The sequence below is a fragment of the Formica exsecta genome, unplaced genomic scaffold (assembly GCF_003651465.1).
Source record: "Formica exsecta isolate Colony F162 unplaced genomic scaffold, ASM365146v1 scaffold1473, whole genome shotgun sequence".
NCBI classification, from domain to species: domain Eukaryota; kingdom Metazoa; phylum Arthropoda; class Insecta; order Hymenoptera; family Formicidae; genus Formica; species Formica exsecta.
In genome coordinates, this window is record NW_021848804.1 from 141,260 (window position 1) to 165,228 (window position 23,969).

Genomic DNA, 23,969 nt, shown 5'->3' on the forward strand with positions numbered 1-23,969 from the left:
TCCTGCTGATTGTGATTCCCTACTGACTTACATCGTCGTGTATATACGCGAATGCGAAATGGTTGACCAAGGGTAGGTAGGTCCCTCGATCAAGTGTTTGCCCCGTTCAACTTGACCTGAATTTACTACGCGTATTTAATCCGTTGCGAGATTTACTCAGATATCCTGAATTCTTCGCAATAGATTCTCCCTCTGACGTGCTTCACACAATCGCTTTTACCCCGAAATTGAATCCTTCACTGGCCGTTAACGGGAAACATACGTTGTAACAGTTTCAATACTACGAACGTTACGGTTAACAACGTTTCTTGTTCAGAAATGACGCCATTAACGACTCTCCCTCGTCGATGTCTCTTTTTTCTCGCCTTTTTTTCTCGCGAATACGGAAACGTACTCACGTCAATCCGGACGTCGGCTGTCGCTAATTAATCACACTACGATTATTTCGATCGAACGTCCCGTGATGGGCTTTCGAATCTCGCTACACCTACCTCACTCCCTCCGATAATGAGATTATCAACAGAATAACAGAGCGGATTAACGCGGGAAAGATTCAGCAATAATAAAATACGCTTCCGAATCAACGGTGATCTCGTAATTTTGACAGAAACCCGATGACACGATATTTTTCAGTGGATAACGATATTAAAGTTTGCGCACACTGTTGATGCAGGGCGATCGGGATGTTTTACGATCAGTCACTCGTGCAATTAATGCATCGAATCTCCGAAGCTGTTGTTCCGAAACTACACTGTGTTTTTTTTTTCAGTTATGAATTTTTCAAACGACAATGGCGGCCAATCAGAGAGAGCGATATATCGGAGATATTATACATAATGTCCATCGCTCATATATCTAATAATTTATGCGCTTGCGATGCTATATAATAATTAACATAACAAGTTTTGGTTCTGTTTACAACACAAATTCACGCCGCGTTAATTGCACATGCCCGATATTTCACGCCATAAATTTGATGCCTGAATGATTTCGGAATGATGCGTTTCACACTCTGCACTACCCCACTCACGAAATCAAACGCTCACCTCATGATAATAATTTTCAATGTTAATGGCAGTTAAGCGATAAGGCGGGGAGATAAAGCGAGAATGCATAATGGAAATTACATTTAGTAAAGCCATTAAATTATCTGACAGCTTATAACAAAATATGATAAATGTTCACTTTTTCCAATAACGTGTAACGATATGTAAATTATGATAAATATATCATGAGTGTGTCACTCGTGCATCTACAGAATCGAAATTTCAATTGACCGGAATTATACTGGCTCGAATCTCTCCTTGCGGGACATGAATCAATCTTCCGGAAGTTACTGTTGTCCGGAGCAATAGTTTCTAGCGAGGTATCAATTCTCTTGGACGAGGTATCAATCCGTCGTAAGCCCATAAAGTATCGTTTAAACGCGACATTGAGTAAGAACGTTTATTCGCCCGTTATTCCAACATACACATAATAGATACTCTAGACTCTAGATTATTATACGTCGACGAAATATCGCGCAACGAGAATAAGAAGCTTGTTGTGTTTTCTTGAATAAACCAAGTATTAAGTAAACTTTTTTCCCCTCCGTTTCGTCGCGCGATGAGCTCAGCTTTTGTATCCAGAAATCCGCTCGAAATCGCGTGATAAAACGATTTACTCATTTGTCTCGCTTTCATCTTAAACTCTGTGCGGGAAAGAAACCGGGAGAGGATCTCTCTAAATATCCCTCCGACAAAGCAGCATTAACTGCTAAGTGAGGATGATCGCGTAATGACGCGGGGCTGGATATTTACTAGCGTATGAAAATCTCGCATAAATTCTGACCTACATGCGTAAAATTTCCCGTACTTGGCTTGTGCAACCACTCCGATCCTAACGCGCGCCGGCCACCTACTTACTTACGATGTTACTTTGCTCGTCTTCTGCCTTTCTTCTCTCGGCATTATCGCGCGCTTTTCCCTTTTAGCATATTCGACCTGACCTCACCTTTCCTTCGAAGCACGGTTCAGCGTGCTAATCCACCGTCATGGGAGTGCCGGTACGATTCTCTCGGCGAAAGACGATACGCGCGATGGACGGAATAAGTAACACGATTCGAATCTCGAATGTTGCGAGACGATAACGATGAATGCTGTTGGGTGGCTGGAAAATTCCAAAGTAATCGATACTAACAAATGTACGTTCATTAAATATAATAATTGAAAACAGAACGTAAACCATAGTAAATTTACACATCGTGTAAAAAGAGTTATAATTGGAATGAGGATATTAGCAAAAAACTCAATACTACTACGTCATTACTTGTATCTGCCATCTTTTTAAATACAGCGTTTAAATCGTAAGTTTATTTAGCGCTAGTATATTCGCGCGAAGCTCTCGTTCCGCCGATAATTACCGTGCTATCTGACGGCGTTTTCGTTTCCTCCCTCGTTCCTCTTCGATTCTTTCTGGCGGCAAATTATCCGGGATAAAGGTACAGATACAAACACGATACAATGCATTTTGCTCTGGTAATTACTCCGTGTGCAATCGTATCTTCTACACCTTCCAATTTCATCTGAATCCGACCGCCAATCGTATTAGCGAGGCGAGCCGCACTACGAGACCAATGGAAATCGCGCGCCCATCGATTCCGATCGCGATGCGCGGTTTAATACGAACGATAGCCTAGCGGCGTACAACTTTATTACGGATGTAATAAAGTTACGGGAGAGCTGACAGCGCGGACACGGCGGAGAGAGGGTTTGTTTCGTCACTGGATGACATTAATCCGCGTGCGCGGGATCGCATGCACACAGGGTGGCTACAGAGTTACCGATCGCACCCTCCCCTAATCGAAATCCGTTCGTCGAAGCACTTGGATCGTTCTTCAATTTTTTTTGCATCTGCAATTTACTGTAATAAAAAAAATTAGCATTGTAATATAAAATTAAAAGTAAAAAATACTCTTGAATCCATCAATAAAGCTATTGATTTTGCCTAATTTTATTATGGAGCCTTCCATATATTTTGCTTTGCATAACATAAGGACCTCTTATATTTTAATTTCTTAGAAATAAAAATAATATTGAATTAAAAATATCAATAATGTAATAAGATATATATGTTTGCTAGCTGTATCCTTTTGAACAATAATTAAAACACGAAGGAAAGTAATTTAATCGACCCGCATACGTTTGAAAACAAATTGAAAGAATTAATCGACCCTGAACCACACTCTGTACACGCGGTTATTGGCACACGCGCTTTACAAAGCATCCGCAAAAATTTTGCTAAGTACACGCTCGACAAGTCACCGATGTATATAGAGCATTCTTTTTTACCGTTCTTTTTAGCAACCGCGAACCGAAACGCGTCATCGTCTGTCGATATATTCGCTTACGAGCAACGGCATGGTCAACGCGCACGTAATTGCAAGGCATGAAGAGAACGGGTCCTGTTATTGTGAACAGATTGACATCGTCCTGATCACATTCTTCGATATTACAAATGCCGCCACGCGTTCTACATGCGTCTGTTGAATCATGATTTACGAATAGCTTCATCTGCGAGAACACCCTCAAATTATGACAATATTCTGCTCTATTCATAATTGAACAACGCTGAGAACAAGTTCAGCATGTACTTTGAAAAGCAAATGATCCCTTCCGCATTCATCGATTATATAACGTTCAATTATACGACGATTATAAGTTTTTGCAAGATTTTATAATTGAAATACTTGGCAAATAATAAACAATTTGCATATCTGCAATTGTTTCGAGCTATATTCCCGTTTTATCGCTCGTAATTAATAAATATATTTGATTAAAATATTAACGCATTTAGCAAAAAAATGGTATGATATGATCAGATGTAAATATACATAATTAGTTATGAAAAAATCTCATAACATGTAATTTTACATGATCATATAAAATTACATATATTATTAGATCTTATCATAACTAATTATGTGTATTTACATCTGACTTATTATATTATTTTTTCTCAGGAATTTCCACTTTATTATATTTCACAAGTACTATTTATACGGACAGAAAATATATTCCGTATTTCGAGACTTATTCTTATGCACAATATTTTAACTTTATTTTAACCGCCTCAGAGATGTCAAGTTTGTGTCGCACATGTGTTGCGACCGCAAACATCTTTTTCAGAAGGTGTTAAGGCACGTAGAGCGTATTTTCTTTTCTGAACGAAGCAAAGTTGCTTTTGGTAGAGGGAAGAGAGAGAGAGAGAGAGAGAGAGAGAGACGCTCTCTCGTCTCCGCACGACTGTCTCTGGCTTTTCGCATTTTCCGCTAGCACAGCTATTGTTTGTTTATGAAATTATCCGCGACCCAATTGGCTCGGACGGCTTCGTCGGGAGGCTGATCTTTCGGTCGGTTTACTGCAATACCGCCAATGGTTGGCAACGCGATGCTATTCCGCAGCATCGCCAGAAAACTCGCGCCGAGAACAGAAGCAGGAAGAGTAAGACGGCGCAAAAATGGAAGATACTTTGGCGGATATACGGTACGTCCTCTATACGCGCATTTTCTCTCTCGGCGATGGATATTAAAAACCAAATGTACAGTCGGTTTCACAACGTTGAAACCTTAATAGTTCTTGAATAATACATTGCGAGAGTAAAAGACCTCTGCGCGCTAATTAAATCACGACGGGGGAAAATTTATCCTGCGCTTTCAATTTTAAGTCGACACTAACAGAATTTTAATATGAGATATATAATGTCGTATTTTTAATAATTTAAAATCAAGAGCCAATCGTCGATCAAGATGTCGGATTAAATTATGTTCAGAATCGATTTTAAATTACGCTCTTCGAGCTCAATTCGCGTTTTAAACCCACTAGCCTCTTTAGCGTTTATAAAAACATCAGGGAATATCAGTGAACGGAAGGGAGGAGCGGATAAACCAGGGCGGCCACAGGTGTAACGAGAGATGCCGGGGAGGTCAATGACTCGACGATACGATGACGGAAAGGATGCGAATTTTCTAGTTATCGCCCCCATATAAATCATCGCCTCAAGCCGCCGCGATTGTTCAACGGCTTGCGTTTACGCTACGTTATGCGACTAGTGGTGTTCAGGCCTCAATGACGTTTACCCTTTCTCTTAACCCCTCACGGCGGTGGCCGAGTAAAGCTGGGTTTTCGCCGATCTCGTTGCTGCTAAAACATGCCCGCGTTTGCTCGCTCGCTTTTACGTTTACGATATGCAACGCGGTCGCATCTTCTTTACTCTATACTTTTTCCAGTCATATTATTGAAAAGTACAGAGGATCCAAAATAAAGTCATATGCAAACGTAATGCAGCTGTTATCTCAGCGTTAAATGTGACTGTCATGTTCTAGATTTTTTATTCGTCTAATAATAATACGTAATGTAAATACGAGATGAGAATCATACCGTTATATTCGCGAGCTAAATGCGCAATGAAACCCTTCTCTTATATCGGCTTTATATTTTCAGCATGAGATTACGAGAGTACGTTTGTTTCACATTCAAGCGAGCAACAAGATAGATACTGCTAATCATGAATGTGTACTCATTATCGATCGCCAATACGGAATACACTTGTTTGCTCGCGAGCCGATATCCGTAAATTAAAGCACATTAATGTGCACACACGTACATGTAACAAACAAAAAATAACTAAGCTGCATAAAATTTTTTTCGACGACAATATCCAATCTCCAAAGAGTCTACGCTCAAAGGAAAGAGATGCTCAAGACACATTCGGGAGATATTATTGCTGATCGCATTTCCGCTTGTGTATTCCCCGAGCGCAATATTTTTTTCCAAAGCACGTGTACACGATCATTTTATTGACTCCGACAGACTAAAGAGAGGATCGTCCCATCTCGCGTGTGGATGGCTTTTAACGCATCTCCGGAAATTACCATATTGTTTCATTCGCAACGCGCTATTGGAGGGCAAAATTTCATTCTCTCGGAAGCAATCCGGCACAGTGCACTACTACGACTAGATGGAATGGACAACGCGCGATATTCCGCGTCGCATACGGCGGCAGAAGAGATTGACTCTAAATGTATCGACATTAGAATATACTCTTCAACGCAAAAATCGAAGAAAGATTCGCATTCTTTTTTAATTTATTAAAATAAATATTTCGCATCCCTAATTCCTCTCTTCCCACGCACATATTTTCCAATTCTAATTCTCTAATTCTCAAATCTCTCTTCAATACGGAACCGCGATAAAAGAGAGGGATAACGCGATAAAGACGATCGATCGCGCTCGTGGCGTGCGAGTAACGCAAGGAGTGCACGAGGTCAGTTACACTCGGCGATTTCCAGTGTAAAGACAAGAGTTGCGTCGACAATATTTAGACACGCAATGCAACATTTATGTAATTACATCGCCACTCTCTCTTTGCCGAGTGTAGTCAATATTAATATTTACACGCGGAAGGAGAGAGGATGCTGCTCAAAGTTGTATCCCCTGAAGGGGGATAACGATGTTACACGATGTCTTTGTCGTGCATCGTTTCATTTGTAGGTAGTTTATGATATTTTTCTTTGTCATATTTTGTGCGCGAGTTATGCGCGCGTTCCAGATGGCTTTTAGCGAGACCCGGTGCTATCACATTGCGAAAATTACATGCCCTTTGTTTCGACAAATATGTTATCGACCGTCCGGTATTTTATTTTTTCATATTAATTAAATTACAATAATTAGTAGCTGGCTTTTGTTCCGGCAACTGCGATTTCGCATGCGAGTGTAATTACGTTCTGCGCTAAACAAAATTCCTCTCGCAAAAGTCCTTTTTATTATTTCGCCACAAGAGCGATGGAACGGCTCCGCCCACTATAATGTCTGCGCAATGCTTAAAAGCCGACGCGTATAGCGGCTTTATATATTCCCCTCGAATAATCGGTGAAAACAAAATCACAACGTACTTATGTAATTATGTGTATCGCGTACGATACGGAAAACTAACTAATTTGATATCCGAACGACACTCGTGAGAGATGCCGGGACGGCTCGTAAGAGCGCGTATTGGCGACATTACTAAACGAGGTCGCCGAGTGCCTTCGAGCACGCACGTGCCATTTACGGAAGTAGGAACCGTTGGAATGGATACGCGGAGAATACAGTAAAAGCGAATTCACGCTCATCATTTCGATGAGCATCTCGATTGAATCGCGCGAGGTAGGTTGACGCACGAACTGAAGGAGTTTCCTTGAGCAATCTCAACCATTAAAATTTATTTCAAACTCTTCTTTTTTTTTTTTTTTTTTTTTTTTACGGAATAGATTCTCCTTTAGTCTCTCTCTAATCTTTTTCAATTTCATTCATCGTTGAGTTCGATGTGGACTCGCAGCGATAAGGCTCTCTCATTAGACGCGTCATCGGAACACAATTTTATTTCTCTCACTCAAATTCTTTCATTCCTTAAACGATTCTAGGATTCTTCAAACGACTCTTTAAACGTTCCGAGATGATCATCAAGAATGAACCGTGTAAATCCGGCTTCAGATGCAGTACGAACAATGCAGGGACGATGGCGGGAGCGGGAAAGGTGGGAGAAGGACTACGTGGATGGAAATTACCGCGCCAGTAGCAGAGCGTCTCTCGTTAAATGCATCCGACTGTTGTTTTATTAAGCGTAAGCGTAATCGGTTTAACAATGCCGAGCGCACAATCGCGGGGCGTATATACCGGCGAATCGAGCCACGGTAGCCGAGATGCGATGCGTTTAGCGGAGCTTGCGCGGTCGCCGCAAATAGGCGGTAGTCGTTGGATACATCGGCCAGTTCGTTTCTTACGAGCTAGCAAAAACACGAAACTTTTACGGTACACAAGAGCGATTACGATGCTACTTTGAATGCCGTATTCGAGATCGGATTTCGAATCAAGAAGCTAAACGGATTACGTCCAACTGATTCGCGAGAATAAGTCGAGAATGTAGGGCGAGATACGTTTCGTTCCTCCAATATCGAAATATCTGTAAAAATATATTCTTCTCTATCACGCTTCATTCCTGAACTCATTATAATGCGGTTTGATCATGGTAAATAGGAATACGATGGAAAGCCCAGAATTTTGGTTGAACGAGCACTACAAAGGAGTTTTTATTTCGCTGTTCGCAAAGAGAAAGAAAGAGAGAGAAAGAACGAACGAGAGAGAGATAGAGGGAGGAAGCGGTGCGAGAAGAGGAACGAGAGCAAGCCGGACGGTTCACAGTAATTAGTACACGAAGGACGGGCTTTTTAGTCTTAAACGAACTAGCTTGCCGGGGTTTATCCCGAAAGCGGCGTCGTTAAGCCGCACGAGCAAAGAAACGGAAGAAAAATACGAAAAGTGAAGACGAATGCTGGCTGGTCGACGCGCCGGACGAGTCGTTTTTTGCAGGACTTTAAAATGCATCTTGCAAACGATTTCTCGCGATACACACAATTCATTTTCAAAAAAATCCACGTATAAGATACATCAAAAATTTCCAAATAAAACTCGACATCGATATTTTCGACTTTGATTACCTCGAAGAAATAACTCGAGCAAAGATTGAATATCACCGAATATCTTTTTCATGCAATTAATTTATATTCTTTAATAAACAATTTTTCTGCTATATTATAGATAACGATTTTTTAATCCATCGTTTTTAGATGAAAAGCTCGATAAGGCATAGAAATGTTTTTACCAAAAGTGTGCGACAGATACAAGAGATTTGGAAACCCACTATAGATCAAAAATCTCGGCGACTAAGCGAATGGCTGTCGATTCAATTCCATTTGGCGTTGCATATTCGCTATGAAATTACAAGAGCCTCATTTTCACGGGATAAAATGTACACGAGCGAAACCGCTTTACGGAGATCCTATCGCATGACGTGCGAGCGCGCACAGCGTCGCGAGATGAAATTCGGCTTTCGGGTAATCGGGAAAATCCAGGATCGGGAGTATCGCGCTCGGGCGGAGAGGTGAGGTGAGGTCAGAGAGGACGGGGAAGTTACCTAAGAATCCTCCCGACCGTAATCCACGTCGTAATCGTCGGCCATACTCGCGCGGGCCTGGCGGGGACCCAACTCTATTTTCTCTCTTATTCAACCCCAATCCTCTCCTCTCCGCTCAATTTTTCCTCGCTCCGCTTCGCTCGGCCCGACCGTGTGCACCGTATCGTTTTTATAGATTTGCGCAAATTCACTGGATGCCCACCACCAGGAGATGGCGTTTTAGGGCGAAATTACGATAATTGGGCCGTCGCGCGGAATAGCGGAATAAGTCGGTAAAAAATACAATTTTGGAGTACCTGCCCCCGGCTCTCTGCACAATTATTTCAGCGGCTGACTAATCTTTCTTTATAAAAAACTGCATATATAAAAAGTGTTGCGATAAAATAACAGAATATTGCGTTGCATAAAATCTCTCTGCAGTATTGATTTTTTTTTTTCTTAAAATAAAGAGAACACGACTTATACCACTGTTACTACTAGTGATATAAGTTACCACTTATACCACTAAATGACTGAAATGATCATAAGAGTCTTTTATTGTACGTCACATTGCGTTATTTGATACCAGTTTATGATAATGTACGTTATTCGATTGCAAAAAATACTCGATATCTTAACTTGTCATGCTTCGATTTCCCGTCGTAGATTCTCCAATAAATTTAAGATCAATTTCTTTTCCTTAATGAGACTTTCAAAGAACTAATTTTAAAGAATTATTTAATAAAGAGAAAAAATTCTAACAAGTCTTTCTGAAAAATTAATACACGATTCTTGCGATATCGTTTTCAATTGATTTAATGTTGGACGTGTAATTCGCAATTGGTTTCTTTAAGGGCAATTATTTTTCACAATTGGCGCAAATGTTCTCGCGCAGCACGATCTTTTATAATAATTTCCATGCATATTGTATAAATTTATGCATGGCTGCACGTGGATAATTTAGTCTCAGTTGGCATAAAGGTCAATATGCGCACGCGAAAGATACTTGGCGCGAACAATGCCATTATAACCTGTTGACTTGCAAACAATCCAAATAATGTTTATAATGGCTTTGTATACGAGTAAACTAGCCCGGCAAATGCATTGTTATTGGTTAATGAGGGATTTCTGTTATTTTATCAGCGAGGCCAAATGAAAATATCGATCTGCCTGGCACGAGAGACGATCTTGTTAATGAAAATGTCACTGAATTTGAGCAAAATACGTAGTTACAACATCTATCGTTTTGGCTTTTATAGAATTCACGCAACTTAATACCTCGTGTTTCAAAGTGTCATTGTCCCAGATAATAAACATAGAAATAAACGGCGTCGAGATCGCGAAATATTAAATTACGTTCAAACAAATAGTATTTAATAAACTAACATAATCGACAATAATTTTTTGCCTTTCATATTTTTCATATTTTCATATTTCTTCTTCAGCAATTATTATATATAAGTTTCTAAAATTTCTCTCCGCGCAACGCGCTTTATTCATAATATTTTTTATCTTATTTATAATAACGAAAATATATTATTTTCTCTGTTTGTATATATTTTTGCAACTAACCATATATTACATATTCGTAAATATATTTATGTTACAAACAACTGTATTTTTATTTAAATATCTCAAAAAAATGTCTATATTCAAAAAATCGGAATGATCGAAAAGGTAGATTTATTTAAAAATAGATAGAGATAATCTTTTTATGATATCGCTTAAAACTATATTCTAGTAATCTGTGAATAATGCAATGTGTGTTGACGTTACATTGATAAAAAAATCGATAAAAGAAATGCTTTTCAAAAATGCAAACGTTGCACAAACGTTTATTGTTTTTCCAATGCAATAATGTACGGCTATATTATCCGAACTTATTTCAATGCGTCCGAGGTCATAAATTGATAGTGAGGCGGCACACTTTCGCTTGGAGCGCAACATTTTTACGATCGGTGAATTTGAAACATGAGCAATAAATTGTAGAAAGAGATTTTGACGTTGCGCGAAAAATTTTGTTCAAGTTATATACATAAACTATAATCAAATCGCAAAATATTATTCAAAACTTTTTTACTACGTCGTATTTTTTATTGTTATTAATTTTGAAGATGTTTTCATCAAACTATGTATATTATATTAGTATTTTAAATATAATATGTTAAATATGATGTCTATTATTCTATATTAATTTTTTTAAATTAAAATATCAGTTCTGAAATTCAGTAGCTATTCTGTCACGTGCTTAGCGATCAGGTTGCTGTACATCTTTGTGCGTGTTGGCTATATTTTTATTTTTTTCATGTCATGATTTTCTGCATGCAGTTTTTTTTTTAAATACAAATTGGCTTATCCTAAAGATAAAGCCGACAATCCATATACACGCATTCGTCAAGACGACGTTTTCTCGACGTAGCAGCGATCGCCGTAGAAACATAATATGAAGATGCGAACCAAACGAGCTGTCGCCTTTTTCTCTCAGTGTTGCCAGTGATAACACTAGGTAATGAGATTTTGCCTTCTTCGTAAATCAAGAGAAATTCTCTTCCGTTGTGTATATCTAGGTTCACTTTGAATTTTTAACGATCTTTGAGCATCGAGATTGTATCATCTTATTATCAATCGACCGAGGGCGGGAAAATCAGATTTGTGACTAATTAAAGCCTGAGCATCTCAAGTCCAATATAAAAGCGATAAATATGAGAGTAGCATCAAAAATAAAGAAGGCAACAAATTCTTCCTCCATTTATAATTCATAACATGAAAAATTCAAATACGTCAGATGCATATCTTTAACTTTTTAAATAAATTAATGATCGGAGAAAATGAATAGCAGTACTTTATCGATCGAAGCGATTATAAAATTGCAACTCGGTAGACGCGCGATGCCATTTCGACCTCGGCCGCTTGTCCTTCCGGTCACGCGAAATCGAGAACTTAAATACCTAGTGGCGGCTTCGTCGTTAATTGGTCGGTCGAAGATGACCCAGCTGGACGAGAAACTTGTTCGCCGATCAAACACCTAACGCAGACACGACGTCGAGGTGTCAGACATCGCATTGGGAGGATTGCCCAAAAGGAACAAATATCACGATGCTCGACATTTTCGACGATTTCATTAATGCGATAATTGACATCAGATATCTGCCAGATATATTTATAGCCAATAAGCATGCTATACCGACGATAGACAATGAGCCGATGAATGATGCTGTCATTCACTCTTCGCTAAATTTACTCTTGAAAACGAGCTAATATACGCGATAATGTCCTTGCGGAAACATTCCAACGAGAGATTCCTTTGAACAATTCTTGGCGCAACGCGAAGTGAGAACAAATCCCGTCATCTCCCACGGTCATCTATTCCAACAGCGGGCGAAAATCGTGTCGTAATCGAGCGTGTAACGCCGTCGCTTTCTATTTTGCCGAATCACCGTGCAATCCCGCCACGAAGAGAATACTGTTCGGATCTTCGCCGCGATGTCTTTCGCTCTTAAGGACAAACCGAGAATAAGGGATAAAGGCGGAGGTGATTATTCCGCGCATACCTCCAGCGGCGTGAGCTCCTCCGCAAGAGCCGCGCCCCGGTTTATTTTCCGCGACATAATCGTCCTCTTCGCGTTACGTTCCGGAGGTCAAGTCTCGAGAAAGAAATGCCGATATTGCTTGCCCACAGAGACAAAATAGGAACGGAATGCGCGCTACATTGTATTTGGATTATTTTTAAGAGAAATGTTGCCTTATACTTTTTTGAAAAAGAAGGAAAAAAGAGAAAATATATGAAGGAAAGATAGCCTCTCGGAGATTACGTGATTACTCGGTTGATCAAGCTATCCGCGATCCATTCTACGGTGGTTTACTGTTATATTGGAAAGAAAAACATTCCATCGCGCTCATAGTCGCTGAGGCAAAAGCACCTGAAGATTACAAGTCGCAAGGGAGAGAGAGAGAGAGAGAGAGAAAGAAGTAACAAGCTGTTTGTTCAATCCCGCGAATTTTCCAAGGCACGAACGATCGCGAGAAAAGTTGCGCGTCAGAAGAGATAAATTCGCTTCTCTTCAATAATATCGACGTCCTCGCTCACGAAAAGGGTAATTCAACGCTCGCCGCAGGCCGTATCGACGTTAGTTCATTAACTTGTTACATAGTTGCATGGCGGACGCTCGATATCCGCGCGTTATCGATTTTCAGTCGACTTCGATGGCCAAAGTGCCATGACGCGACGTGGAGTATCTTCGCGCGGATACAAGCTAATACTCTTTTTTTTTTCCACCCTCTCTCTCTCTTTCTTTCAGCATCTCTCTTTGTCTCTCTTTCGCAAGCTGAAGGACGTACATACGCTCTTTTCCAACGATTTCATCGATCGCGCGACCTACTCATCGCGCGCGCACACGTGTCGCAGGTGCCGTTTTGCAGGTGCTTGTGTGCCCGCGTTCGTATCTAGGCGTTCGTAACTAGACGACTCGTGAATTTATCACGACGTTTTCTTGTCTGCGCGCGGTTTTCTATATATAGCAGCACGCCGTCGTGCGAATAAAGCCACGGGACATCGCCGAATAACTTAATTACTCTGTCGAGCTACCACTCTCTGTGCACTGAATAACGGAAATCGTGATATTTTTTTCTTTCTTTCGACTTTCTGAATTGAATTCAGTGTTTCTCGTCGACTCGTTCAACTGAAAGCATCTAACCGATCAAGCTCGGCTTTCTAAAAATGAATGGTTATCCTCCAATAGACCGAAAAGTACTGTTTACTATTTAATGATACTTGAAACTTTTTCTGCTTTGACAAACTTGGTTGCCTTGGATTCAAGCACCCGTCTATCGAATAAAATGTGCCTCGGAGAAAGATTTGCGACTTTTTTCCTTCAGCCACGGATATTTTTATTCAAGCGAATCGATTCTTTTATACCGAAAAGTTTATTATTGCCTTCTCTCTCATCGCAACGTTCAAAGTTTCATTACTAAACATTCGCATTACGAAATCCGGAGCAAGTTTCCGTGAAAGCAAGAGCCATTCCGAATTAACTCTCGACCAGTCCCAGCCGTAATAACCTCAGCTAATCAGAGAGAAATGATTCCTTCCACGACGCACTCGAGTTACAAAGCTACTTTAGATGACGAGAATGCGGATTGTCCCGCGACGCTCGGTGGTATATTCCTATCACTGAGAAGACTCCAAGTTTCGCTCTATGAATTCCGGTGGGGTACACGAGGACGAGCAAAGCTCACTCGGAATTGTGTTCGTCGCGAACGTGACCGACCGGAAGAACGAGTGGGCGCGACGACACCGGAGGAAAACCGGTGAGGATCGTCCTCCCGAGAGGACGCCGGCGTCCCTCTCCGTGACCGATGCCGAGAGACGACGACGACGCCCAGGGACACGATAAACGGTAGAGACGAGGCAAGCGAGGCGTCCCCCGATGGCTCGTCGTCGACCTCGCCTCGCGTGCCAGGACGGCGAGGACGGAAGCGACGGCGACGTCGTCGACAATTTTCCCGGTCAACGATATTTTAAGGGTTTGGACTCGACCGGAGGGAGGCCTTAGAGCTCGGCGGCGGCGGCGAGTGTGTATCTGGGTTTCTTAACGCGTCGGCGTTTCTCTCCCACGTGTCGACGATCGTTAATATAATGCCCGCCACGCCGCGGGTCGTCCTGAGCGCGACGTGAAATACTGCGGCGGGTTCCGTCCCGACGCTTCGCTGCCGCTTCACGTGCCGTCTGGCACGAGTCGTTTCCACGTTAACGCGCCGCTATTCCGCCACGGCCACATCAGCTGGTTCCGCCGCTCGCGTCCGCGCGATTCGCCGCGATAATTACGTCCGAAACCGTCAGCTTCCCGCCCACAACGGATGCTGAGATCGATTGATGCACCGTCGCGACGCTAACAATAAGAATAAAATCGAAGCATTATAGACACGGATATGAATCGGGAATTCACTTATATCCATTCATATATATTTTTAAATATCTTACATAATTTGTGGAGAATAAGATTCTCAAATATTGACATGTATCATACACGAATCTGTATCATACACGAAATGACATTTCTCGATTAAATGCTATTTATACGTGAATGGTTGACTTTTTATGTAAAGATTACGTTTTATGTATACGTAAATATTAATAAAATCATATAAAAGTATTATACACATTTCTGTAAAAATGTGGTCTAATTGGTCAAAATTTTAATGGAAATCTATTATGTCTTGCTCGCTCTTTATATAAAATATTCCCATTAATCTTCTTATATCAGTCACATTATGTATGTATTAAATCACGTCGTGCATATTTTCATTAAATAAATCTCGACAAACTTATATAAATGCTCTCTCTTTATTTCAATATTGTCATAGCTGTCGAATCTTTTTCGAGAAAATATTTTTTTTTAATCTCTAACCTACTTATCAAGTTTACCAATAACGGTAGAATCAGTTTTCGCTATTCATCGTATTAAGTTGCCGTATATTCATTATCCCGATATTTCTTCCATATATGTAAAAATACTTCTACATGCGTAAAATTATTTCGTATACAGAATAATCGCTCGATAAAAATTTGCTACTCATTTTACTACGCCCCCGTAGAATTCTTACACGTTTAATTATTCATAACTCGAAGCATGGAAAGCGCATATTTCGGGATATCCAGTATGGCCGGCGACGACGTTGTCGTCGCGAAACTCGATCGGAGAGTGCATAGATGTCCAGAGAGGAGCACATAGACGGCGTATCCGCGCGTTACCCGAGGCGGATAGTAGAATCGTCCGGCATTGTGCTTGCAAATCAAGCGGACCGAATTTACATGAGATTTATGGCATTCCGTTTGCTCGCGCCCTCGATCCCTAACGCACCCTCCCCCCTCTCCCCATCCACCCCTCATCACTGTCACCCCTGCGTTTATGTTCTTCTCGATACCCCTGTGTAATGCAGAGCTCGATCGTTACGTCCGTATATGTGTCCTCGATCGACATGTTTCCTTGCGATCGAAATGCAAGTGATAATAAGTCAATTCGAATGGAGAGAATAATTATGTCCTGAAGACTGTATTAATAATGAATAAATATTTTATATAGATATCAATATCGATATTTTATATCCGGTTGTTAAGATTATCCTTTCGGCTATTATTATTACTTTCCTGTCTATTATTATACCTAAGCTTCGAAACCTGGAACAGTTATACTCTATTCTAATTATATAACCACTCACATAATATATAAATGTCTCGACGAAAGAAAATCGATCGATTGTTAAATAAATATTTTTTCCGACTAATTTTACAATGACAAGAATAGTTATATTGAATAAATCGCGTCAACTAAATACAGTATATTGAGAGAATTAACGCAATATTTATAGTTATTTTATACAGACAGTGGCTCGATCGTTTGCCGATTTCGGCAGGCGAACCCGGTGATGATCGTAAGAGGGACACGTGCAAGCATAACGTTTTTGCACGAGATGCCGGGGGAACGAGGACGGAGAGCTGTCGCGAAACCGGTCGGACAAAGACATCGGGATAATGGTAGGTAGGTACCACGCAAAGCGCCTACGCAAAAAGACTTGGAAATAACAGCCGGGATACCGCCCCAACTCGACGATATCTGCGCGGCAGATGCAACGATCGGTGGCTGTAAAAGGGGAAGAGAAGAGAACATTTGCAGTATGCCTGAGCATCGCGTACGACGAAAAAAGAACGCAAGTACGTGTTTGACGATTCGCAAAATCGTGCGTTTAACGCGTCTGCATTCGAAATTCGTACGAGATTATCGAGAATGATAAACATGCAGGCTTAAACAAGAAGAGATGCGAGTGATTTTTCTATATTTTTTATAATTTCTAATAAATTCTCAAAATAATAACAAAGTTATATATTGTTGCGTCCGCGCGTCGACTTATATCACAGTATTTGCTAATCATTTATGTACCTCAGTTAATTTTGCGCACCCAGAAAATTTTTGCTGTAGTTGCAAAACCACTTTTTTGAGTGTAGAGAAAGAGATTATGTCTATTGAATGATCAGAAATAATTAGGAATGAACAATAAAAAAATATCTCGGAGCTAATATTATATACATAATGTAAGAGCTATAAAACGGATATATATATCTCTCCCTACGATATAAAATATTATATATCATAGAAAGACTCACCCTTACGTGATTTCTTTATTGTCGCCATACACGGTTATGTGGATTTGATGCGAATGCTGCACAGATCTGAAAAATTAGAAAAACAGTGTTAATGTTAATGTGTGTTACATGTCTCATTTCTCTTAGGAATAAAACGCAAGAATGATAAGGAAAGCTTTTACGATTAACATTCAACGTCCTTAATTAATATCCTATGTTCATTAATGACGGATCTTCCGCATGGTCGAATTCAGCATTATTTACTATAATTTATTATAATTTCATCCTCGTTTTAAAAACTTTAGATGCGTCGTTTATTACCAACGTAACACGAGCGTTTGCATGTATCTACTTTTATAATGCCTGCGAGGAAACACGATGGTAAAAAAAGAACCCAATATAGAAATACGGAATAGAAAGATGAATGCACCTGAATGCAGAGATATGTAAATTGATAGTTCTATATTATATACAAATTTAAATATTGTTGCGCTACAAGAGATTGCTGCTTGTGTTTCATTATTTTTAATAATACAAATAAATTATAACAAAAATAATAAACATTATACGGACAAAATCATAGAATGTAATGTTAAACAATCAATCGTTTTTCTTGAATGTATCGCGAAAAAAGGAAAACGAGATTACTAACACGTGGGCGCGATATAAAGGAAAGCAAAAAAGCTCTTTCTCTGCAATAAAGTCTCATTCAACATATCCGAATATCGATAGGAGGTCGCTGTTCGTCTAAGATGCAGCTGCAGTGCACTGGAGCTCGCGTACCGCAAAGTACGAGTCTCGCATCATCGCTCTCGTCTCGGAATTTCGTGAGATTGCAAGCAGCATCCGCGGTTGGTCCTTTTTAATTTCCTGTCCAGGATGCGCTTGGACGCCGCAACGTCGTAGTTGGGGACAAGGAACTCGCTCGAGGGGGTGCGACGGGAGATAGAAAAGAGACTTACGACGGTTCGCGGTGGAGGAGAGAAGAGGGAGGGGAGTAGTGAGGCAGAATTCTTAAAATTCCGGATTTAACTCTCTTGAAGGATTAAAGCGCAACGCTTTCGAAAATGTCCAAAGTGCCAAAGAATCTGCGTGACTTTTACGAATTAGTTCTTTTTTTTTTTCCCCTCCACCATATCTTCTTCCACCTTTGAACGAGCTTCAGTACTTTTAGATATTTCGATCGAAAAGTGACTTATATACGAATACATATTTATGCCTGATTCGTGTTCAGTCGCATATATGTAACATGTATATATCATAAATGACAAAAAAATCCCTTCGAAGAAGCATCGAATCTTGTTGGAAACATCTCCATCGGGCGGAAGGAAATGGGAAGAGTATGCCGCGTCGGTAAGTGGATTCGTTCCGTGTACAACGCGTCTCAGACTATATATACGTATATGTAAAAACCATGAGTTCTCTTCTCGAAGACCTTCGTGAGACACGTTACGGAGGGACTAGAAAAGAGACTAGAGAAAACCGCGCCAAGAGGAAACATCTAATAAACCGAGTCGTTCCTGACTTACGATGAATAACCCATTTCTAAAACATGCAAAGAGCGAGATATAATCTCTCTCATTACACATATCTGTAATCAGAATGTAAATGTAATCAATGACGGAATCCGTCTCCAATACTAAACATCGGCAAATCGCCGTATTGGCGATCTTTCGTATCGTATCGTACTCGAAAATTCGAATGAAACAGATAAACGTACATTTCTATTTCGCCGGATGTGCCGAATAATCGAAAAACGTAGGACAGAGATTGTCGAGTTGTCGGGAATGTAACGATATTGAATTGGAGTATTGGCGAGACGGTGGCTCCTCATAGAAAGCAATACCTGGCTGACAGCTTGACAAAGCGCTACGCCAACGTGATACATCGTGAGAGAGGTTGATAGAGAAACGACGCGAATACAATAAAAAGATGTAAAAAAGAGAGTGCTAAGTTGAAAAATAAATCCGCAGGAACGACAATTATAATGCCATATATCGTTGTAAATATATATCATAATACGATCTCTGTCTCTCTCCCTCCTCCTCTCTGTCTCTCTTTCTCGCGATAACATCGTGTTTCATATAATCTCAAGTGAATTCAAACTCCCCATTCATATTCCGATAGAGAATATTTCGCGGTATTATTCGAAAATAATTTTAATACAGAGTAAAGAATGCAACGCAATAAGTTAATGTGTTTTACCCAATTATTTCTGGCCTTAATGGAGGCGCGTATTCTGGCGGCGCAAAAGTTTTGACAAAAATAGAGCGCGTCGAATAACGCTTCCTCATGTTCGACGCTGTGTCAAAATATTTTTCATCGCACAAGAAAGAGAACATCGCGCATTGTCATGTGTTTCGCGCGACTCTCTTTGCATACTGCCGTACTATAACGTTAATGGAACGAGTATTTCGCGCATATACACGAATAAGGCGCATTGCAGATGATAGCGAGCGCGCGCGCTATCGTCACCGAGTATATGTAAAAGAACGTAATGCTGGATCGCTCTTTGATCTCTCTGTCTTTACGGCTGGTACCTTTGTCGAGAATCATGATAAAGTTTTCGACGATTGCGCGCCTCTCGCCGATTCTCTCCTCTTGTCAGTTCTTCAGGTTCATCTTTCTTTTACATAGTGACGGCAGTGTGTAATCGCGGGCGGCCCGAGATAATAAAAATTTATGGAGATGGAAGAGTAAATTGACATCCCTTATAGAAACTTCCGTTGCTCTCTCTCTCTCTCTCTCTCTCTCTCTCTATTCGAGAAATCGTTAACTTTTGAGTAGATAGAGTAAAAGTAACTCGATGGTAAAAATAATTGATGAGATCAGCAACGTGTCAAATGTCGATTGGACGCAAACAAGATCGTAAATATTTAGACGTATCGTCAAAGACTGAAATAATTAAGTAAAATAATCAACGAATCGTCAATCATTACGTTTCTCTCTATCCTCTCTATCCTTCTGTCTTGAAGGTAATATCCTCCGTTATATCTGTAATTACGGATTGACTCGCAATTCTGCTCGTTGAAATATTCAATCTCGCGATGGCAGATTTTCGGTCAGCGACACACGGCATTGCCTTATATATGTACCCTAATCGGTTCTATACCTAAATCCAGCGTGCCGAGAACCTATCTAACTAGCTCATCAATTTCAGGTACCCCCGGTGTCCAATGTAGCGTGCGCTAATTGCATTTGCTTCTGTGCCGATACCCGGTGCCAGTCTCCATCAGATTATTGTAATTATTGTTATTACGAATATCCCTCAAACACGCGTAATTTACGGCAAAATAGTTTGAATTACGGAGACCCCGGTATCAATTATGTGTGCCACCGCGACGCGGCGGCAACGCTCGTTGGAAATTGAAAATTTTTTCCGCGACACGTCGGCATTATTCGAGCATTAAATTATGCGCATCGATGTGCGTCGTCCACGCGCAGTGCGTGACATATCCGCGTTAATAAAATTCGATTAAATAACGCGACACTTAATCGCCGCTAGCATCTTTCATTCTCTTTTTAACACTCGCTATTACATATAAATATCTAACTCGAGAAGCACATAGCTTATATGCAGATTGTTTAATACCAGCAAGATTTTCAAAACTATTCACTTTTTAATGTGTAACCATTTATTCTTCTTTTTAAGTTAAATTTCACAATCGAATATCATTATTTGTTAGATTTCTTTAACGTTAAATCTTAATAATAGTTTAATTTTTAATTTAAGTTAGAAAAGCACGTGAGACATTCCTCATATTAGATGTTCCATAAAACAATCATGGAAATCTAGATTACTTGAGAAAATTGTATTTAAAAAAGAAACTTGAATGCTTTTGCGTATGCAAAATTTTTTTGCATACTAATAAAGCTAATTTTCTTTTCTTATATACACGTCTGAAATTTCAAGCGAGGAAACACGCGTCGCGAGCAAAAATGTACGTACGTACAACAGAGATGACTCGTCTTTCCGCGTCGCAATCATCTCGCAATTTGTTTGAGGCGCACGGAGTCGGAATGTTTCCTTAATTGTCAGGTACACGGGAGGTAATATTTCATGCGGCAAGCCACCTGCGCGAATTTGCGGGACCGTAAACCATCCAGCCACTATCGTCTTTGAGATGCTTTGAACCGATCTCACGGTAAGAGTATTGAATTTGCATATTATTTGGTAGCGCGTAGAGTTGCGCGCGAGGTCCCTTGTGCGACCGAGAGACTTCCTTCCTTCCTTCCGGCCTGCCAGTCGAAACGGCTTCTCGGACCGGATATCCAGGACCCGCAGGATACCAGAATCTACTACCCATAGTCTCCGCCGTTCTCGGCCGCTGTCGCGGATGCGTTTCGTTCGTAAATCTCGCGCCTTCGTCCATCCTCGATACGCGGCGTTTGTGCCATTAACACCGAGAGAAGCATCGCGGTTCCGCTATATTTCCCTCGACGGCGATAGTCGTTGTGATTTAGCGTGCTACATTTCGTATCGAGAGAGAAAGAGAAGAAGAGAAGCAAATGCTGCCAGACGAGTCCCTGGTTCGCTTATTTTATTTCGACGACTGGCGCGGGAAAAGGATAAATCTAAACCATGGCTGTACCGGGATACGTTTCTAGGGTGTAAATTGCACCTAGCGCCCAAGTACCGCGAGCGATTTCTAAGTGCAGCAGCAGCAGCAGCAGCCTTGCCGGCGAAAGAGGTATACGGTGATGCCGAACAATAACCACCTTGCTCGCGTAATGTATTTCCGCCGAAAGCTTCGCGATTGCATGCCGAGTTACGGTCAGTCTCGGTAACGATGTTCTAATTATATTATTAAATCTGATCTCTCTTTCCACGATGTCTTTCATACATTCTCTTAAAGACGTTCTTCTTTGTCTTAAATATAAATAAAAAATAAAGATGATCATTTTTTGGACAATTTGTAAAGTTTCATAAAATTTCAATAATTGTTTCATCTGTTGTTAAATTTTCTATAATTAATAATGTCAAAATAATATCCTGCAAGCACACACATATACATACACACATGCATGCATCCATACCTACTTTTCATTCGTACACATTTATAGCTTATATTAAATTAAAATGTTAAAACCGCTTATAATAACGAAAAAATAAAACTGCTGCTGACATAAATAAATTATCAGATTTTCAAAATTACAATCTTCTGATCTTATAGAGCGAATCAAATGCATTGTAAATGACATTTAAAAATATTCGGATGAGATAAAATGTGAATTATAAAGGTTGATGCAAATAATGTAAATTTCCTATGCGCGAACTGATTGTTTTTGTAGTTCTCGTTAATAAATATTTTTATGTGTCACTCATATGCTACACTTGTCCGCTTCAACAGTTTTAACGTCTCAAAACATATTCTGTATATTGTAGAAACACGAATTTGTTATAATAGTATACTATTTTTAAATAAATTCATTATTGCAATACCTGTGTAGGAATAAATCAACTTTTCTGTTATAATTACTGTATCATTATATATTATTTATTCTCTTATACATTCGTACTATTTTCGTATTTTTTATGATATAATCTTTAAAAATAGAATTCTCTTTCTGTTTTCCACATGTAAACTGTGCGCTAAGAGGAACAGCAAGTTTTTGAAATGTTAAAACTTTTTCACATCTGTATTCGTATTCGATCTCTTTGACTACTTTTAAATATTCACAAAATGTTTCGACAATCGTTATATGTATATTGATAAAACATATTCCAGGCAATAGCGAAAAGTCGAAAATATATTTCCAATCTTGCGTTACATTTTTTTTTCTCAACCTATCCTACATTATAAAGTTCTAAAATTCAAGAAATTTTAGTCGATAATCCTTTTTTAAAATCTTGGGTTTTTCCCTATTCTCCGGCTGTTATTCGATCGAGCTTAACGCATATTACGAAAGACTTATTTCGACTTGTAAAGTCTCCTAAATCGGCTTTAGGAGAGAGGTCTCTCTCGGGCGACGTCCAATTATCGTTGGACGAATTCCATTGGGGACATAGCTTAGCATAGTGAAATTTTTAATAAATGTCACCTGCATGAACGGCATGAATGAGGAAACTCGAGAGATTTTCGTCCGTAAACCGGTACAAAGCCTCTCGTCCAAGGTTTACCGAACGTATATACGTGGAACACGCGCGTCGACAAACCGGTTCCACGATCGCCCCTGGCCATATGGATGTGTGACAGGAGTCAACGTCTTCGGCGGATGTCCCCTACGCGTAATCTTCTGCCGTTGCACAAGCGCGACTCCTCGCTACAGTGAATCTTCATGAGAAGTGGCTATGCAAAGAAAGCGCGGGCACGCCCGATCCGCCTTTATAAAGCGAAGAGACTTCCTTAATGCCCAGCCCGATGAGTTTCTCGTCGCGAGAAATACGCGCCCGGTGTAACCAGCACGCTGCCGGGAAGAACCGCACATTGTATGAATAGGCAAATAAGTTCGTTAAATTCCGCGGGATTAAGCGGACACGAGTTAATGAAGCGAGGAGAAGCTAACAAGTAAGGAAGTAACGTATGCGATTGCGTATATTTTGTTGGATACACTGAATCCGCTTCATTAATGTACGCCGCGTAACAATTAAAGCTGTATAATTTCGTGATATTTATATCGCACATACAGGATGAGTCATAAGTATGTTTCAAAGTGAGCGTTAACTGTCAATACTAACACTGCTCGGTTGAACTACCTCAAGCATACTGACTTGATTGTAGATACGTTGTCTCTTACTATATTCAAGTACAGAAGCTTACATTAACCCCCTTCCCCTTTCAGTGAGTCGTAGTAGCGTGTGATGGTAAACAAACACTATTCCAGAATCAAAACATTAGAAACACAACATCGTGGAAAG

The 23,969-nt window shown here is 40.2% G+C and overlaps 1 protein-coding gene across 1 annotated transcript in view; it reads right to left on the minus strand.

Moving 5' to 3' along the window:
* The window catches only part of LOC115246328 (hemicentin-2-like), a 129,584-nt gene extending 105,833 nt beyond the window's left edge, over window positions 1–23,751 (minus strand). The window contains exons 1-2 of the mRNA XM_029825062.1: window positions 23,153–23,751; window positions 17,132–17,197 (exon numbers count right to left, since the gene is read on the minus strand). Of these exons, the coding sequence (XP_029680922.1) occupies window positions 17,132–17,159 (28 nt within the window). The 5' untranslated portion in view covers window positions 17,160–17,197; window positions 23,153–23,751. The remainder of the gene's footprint in view (window positions 1–17,131; window positions 17,198–23,152) is intronic.
* Window positions 23,752–23,969: the final 218 nt, after the last annotated feature.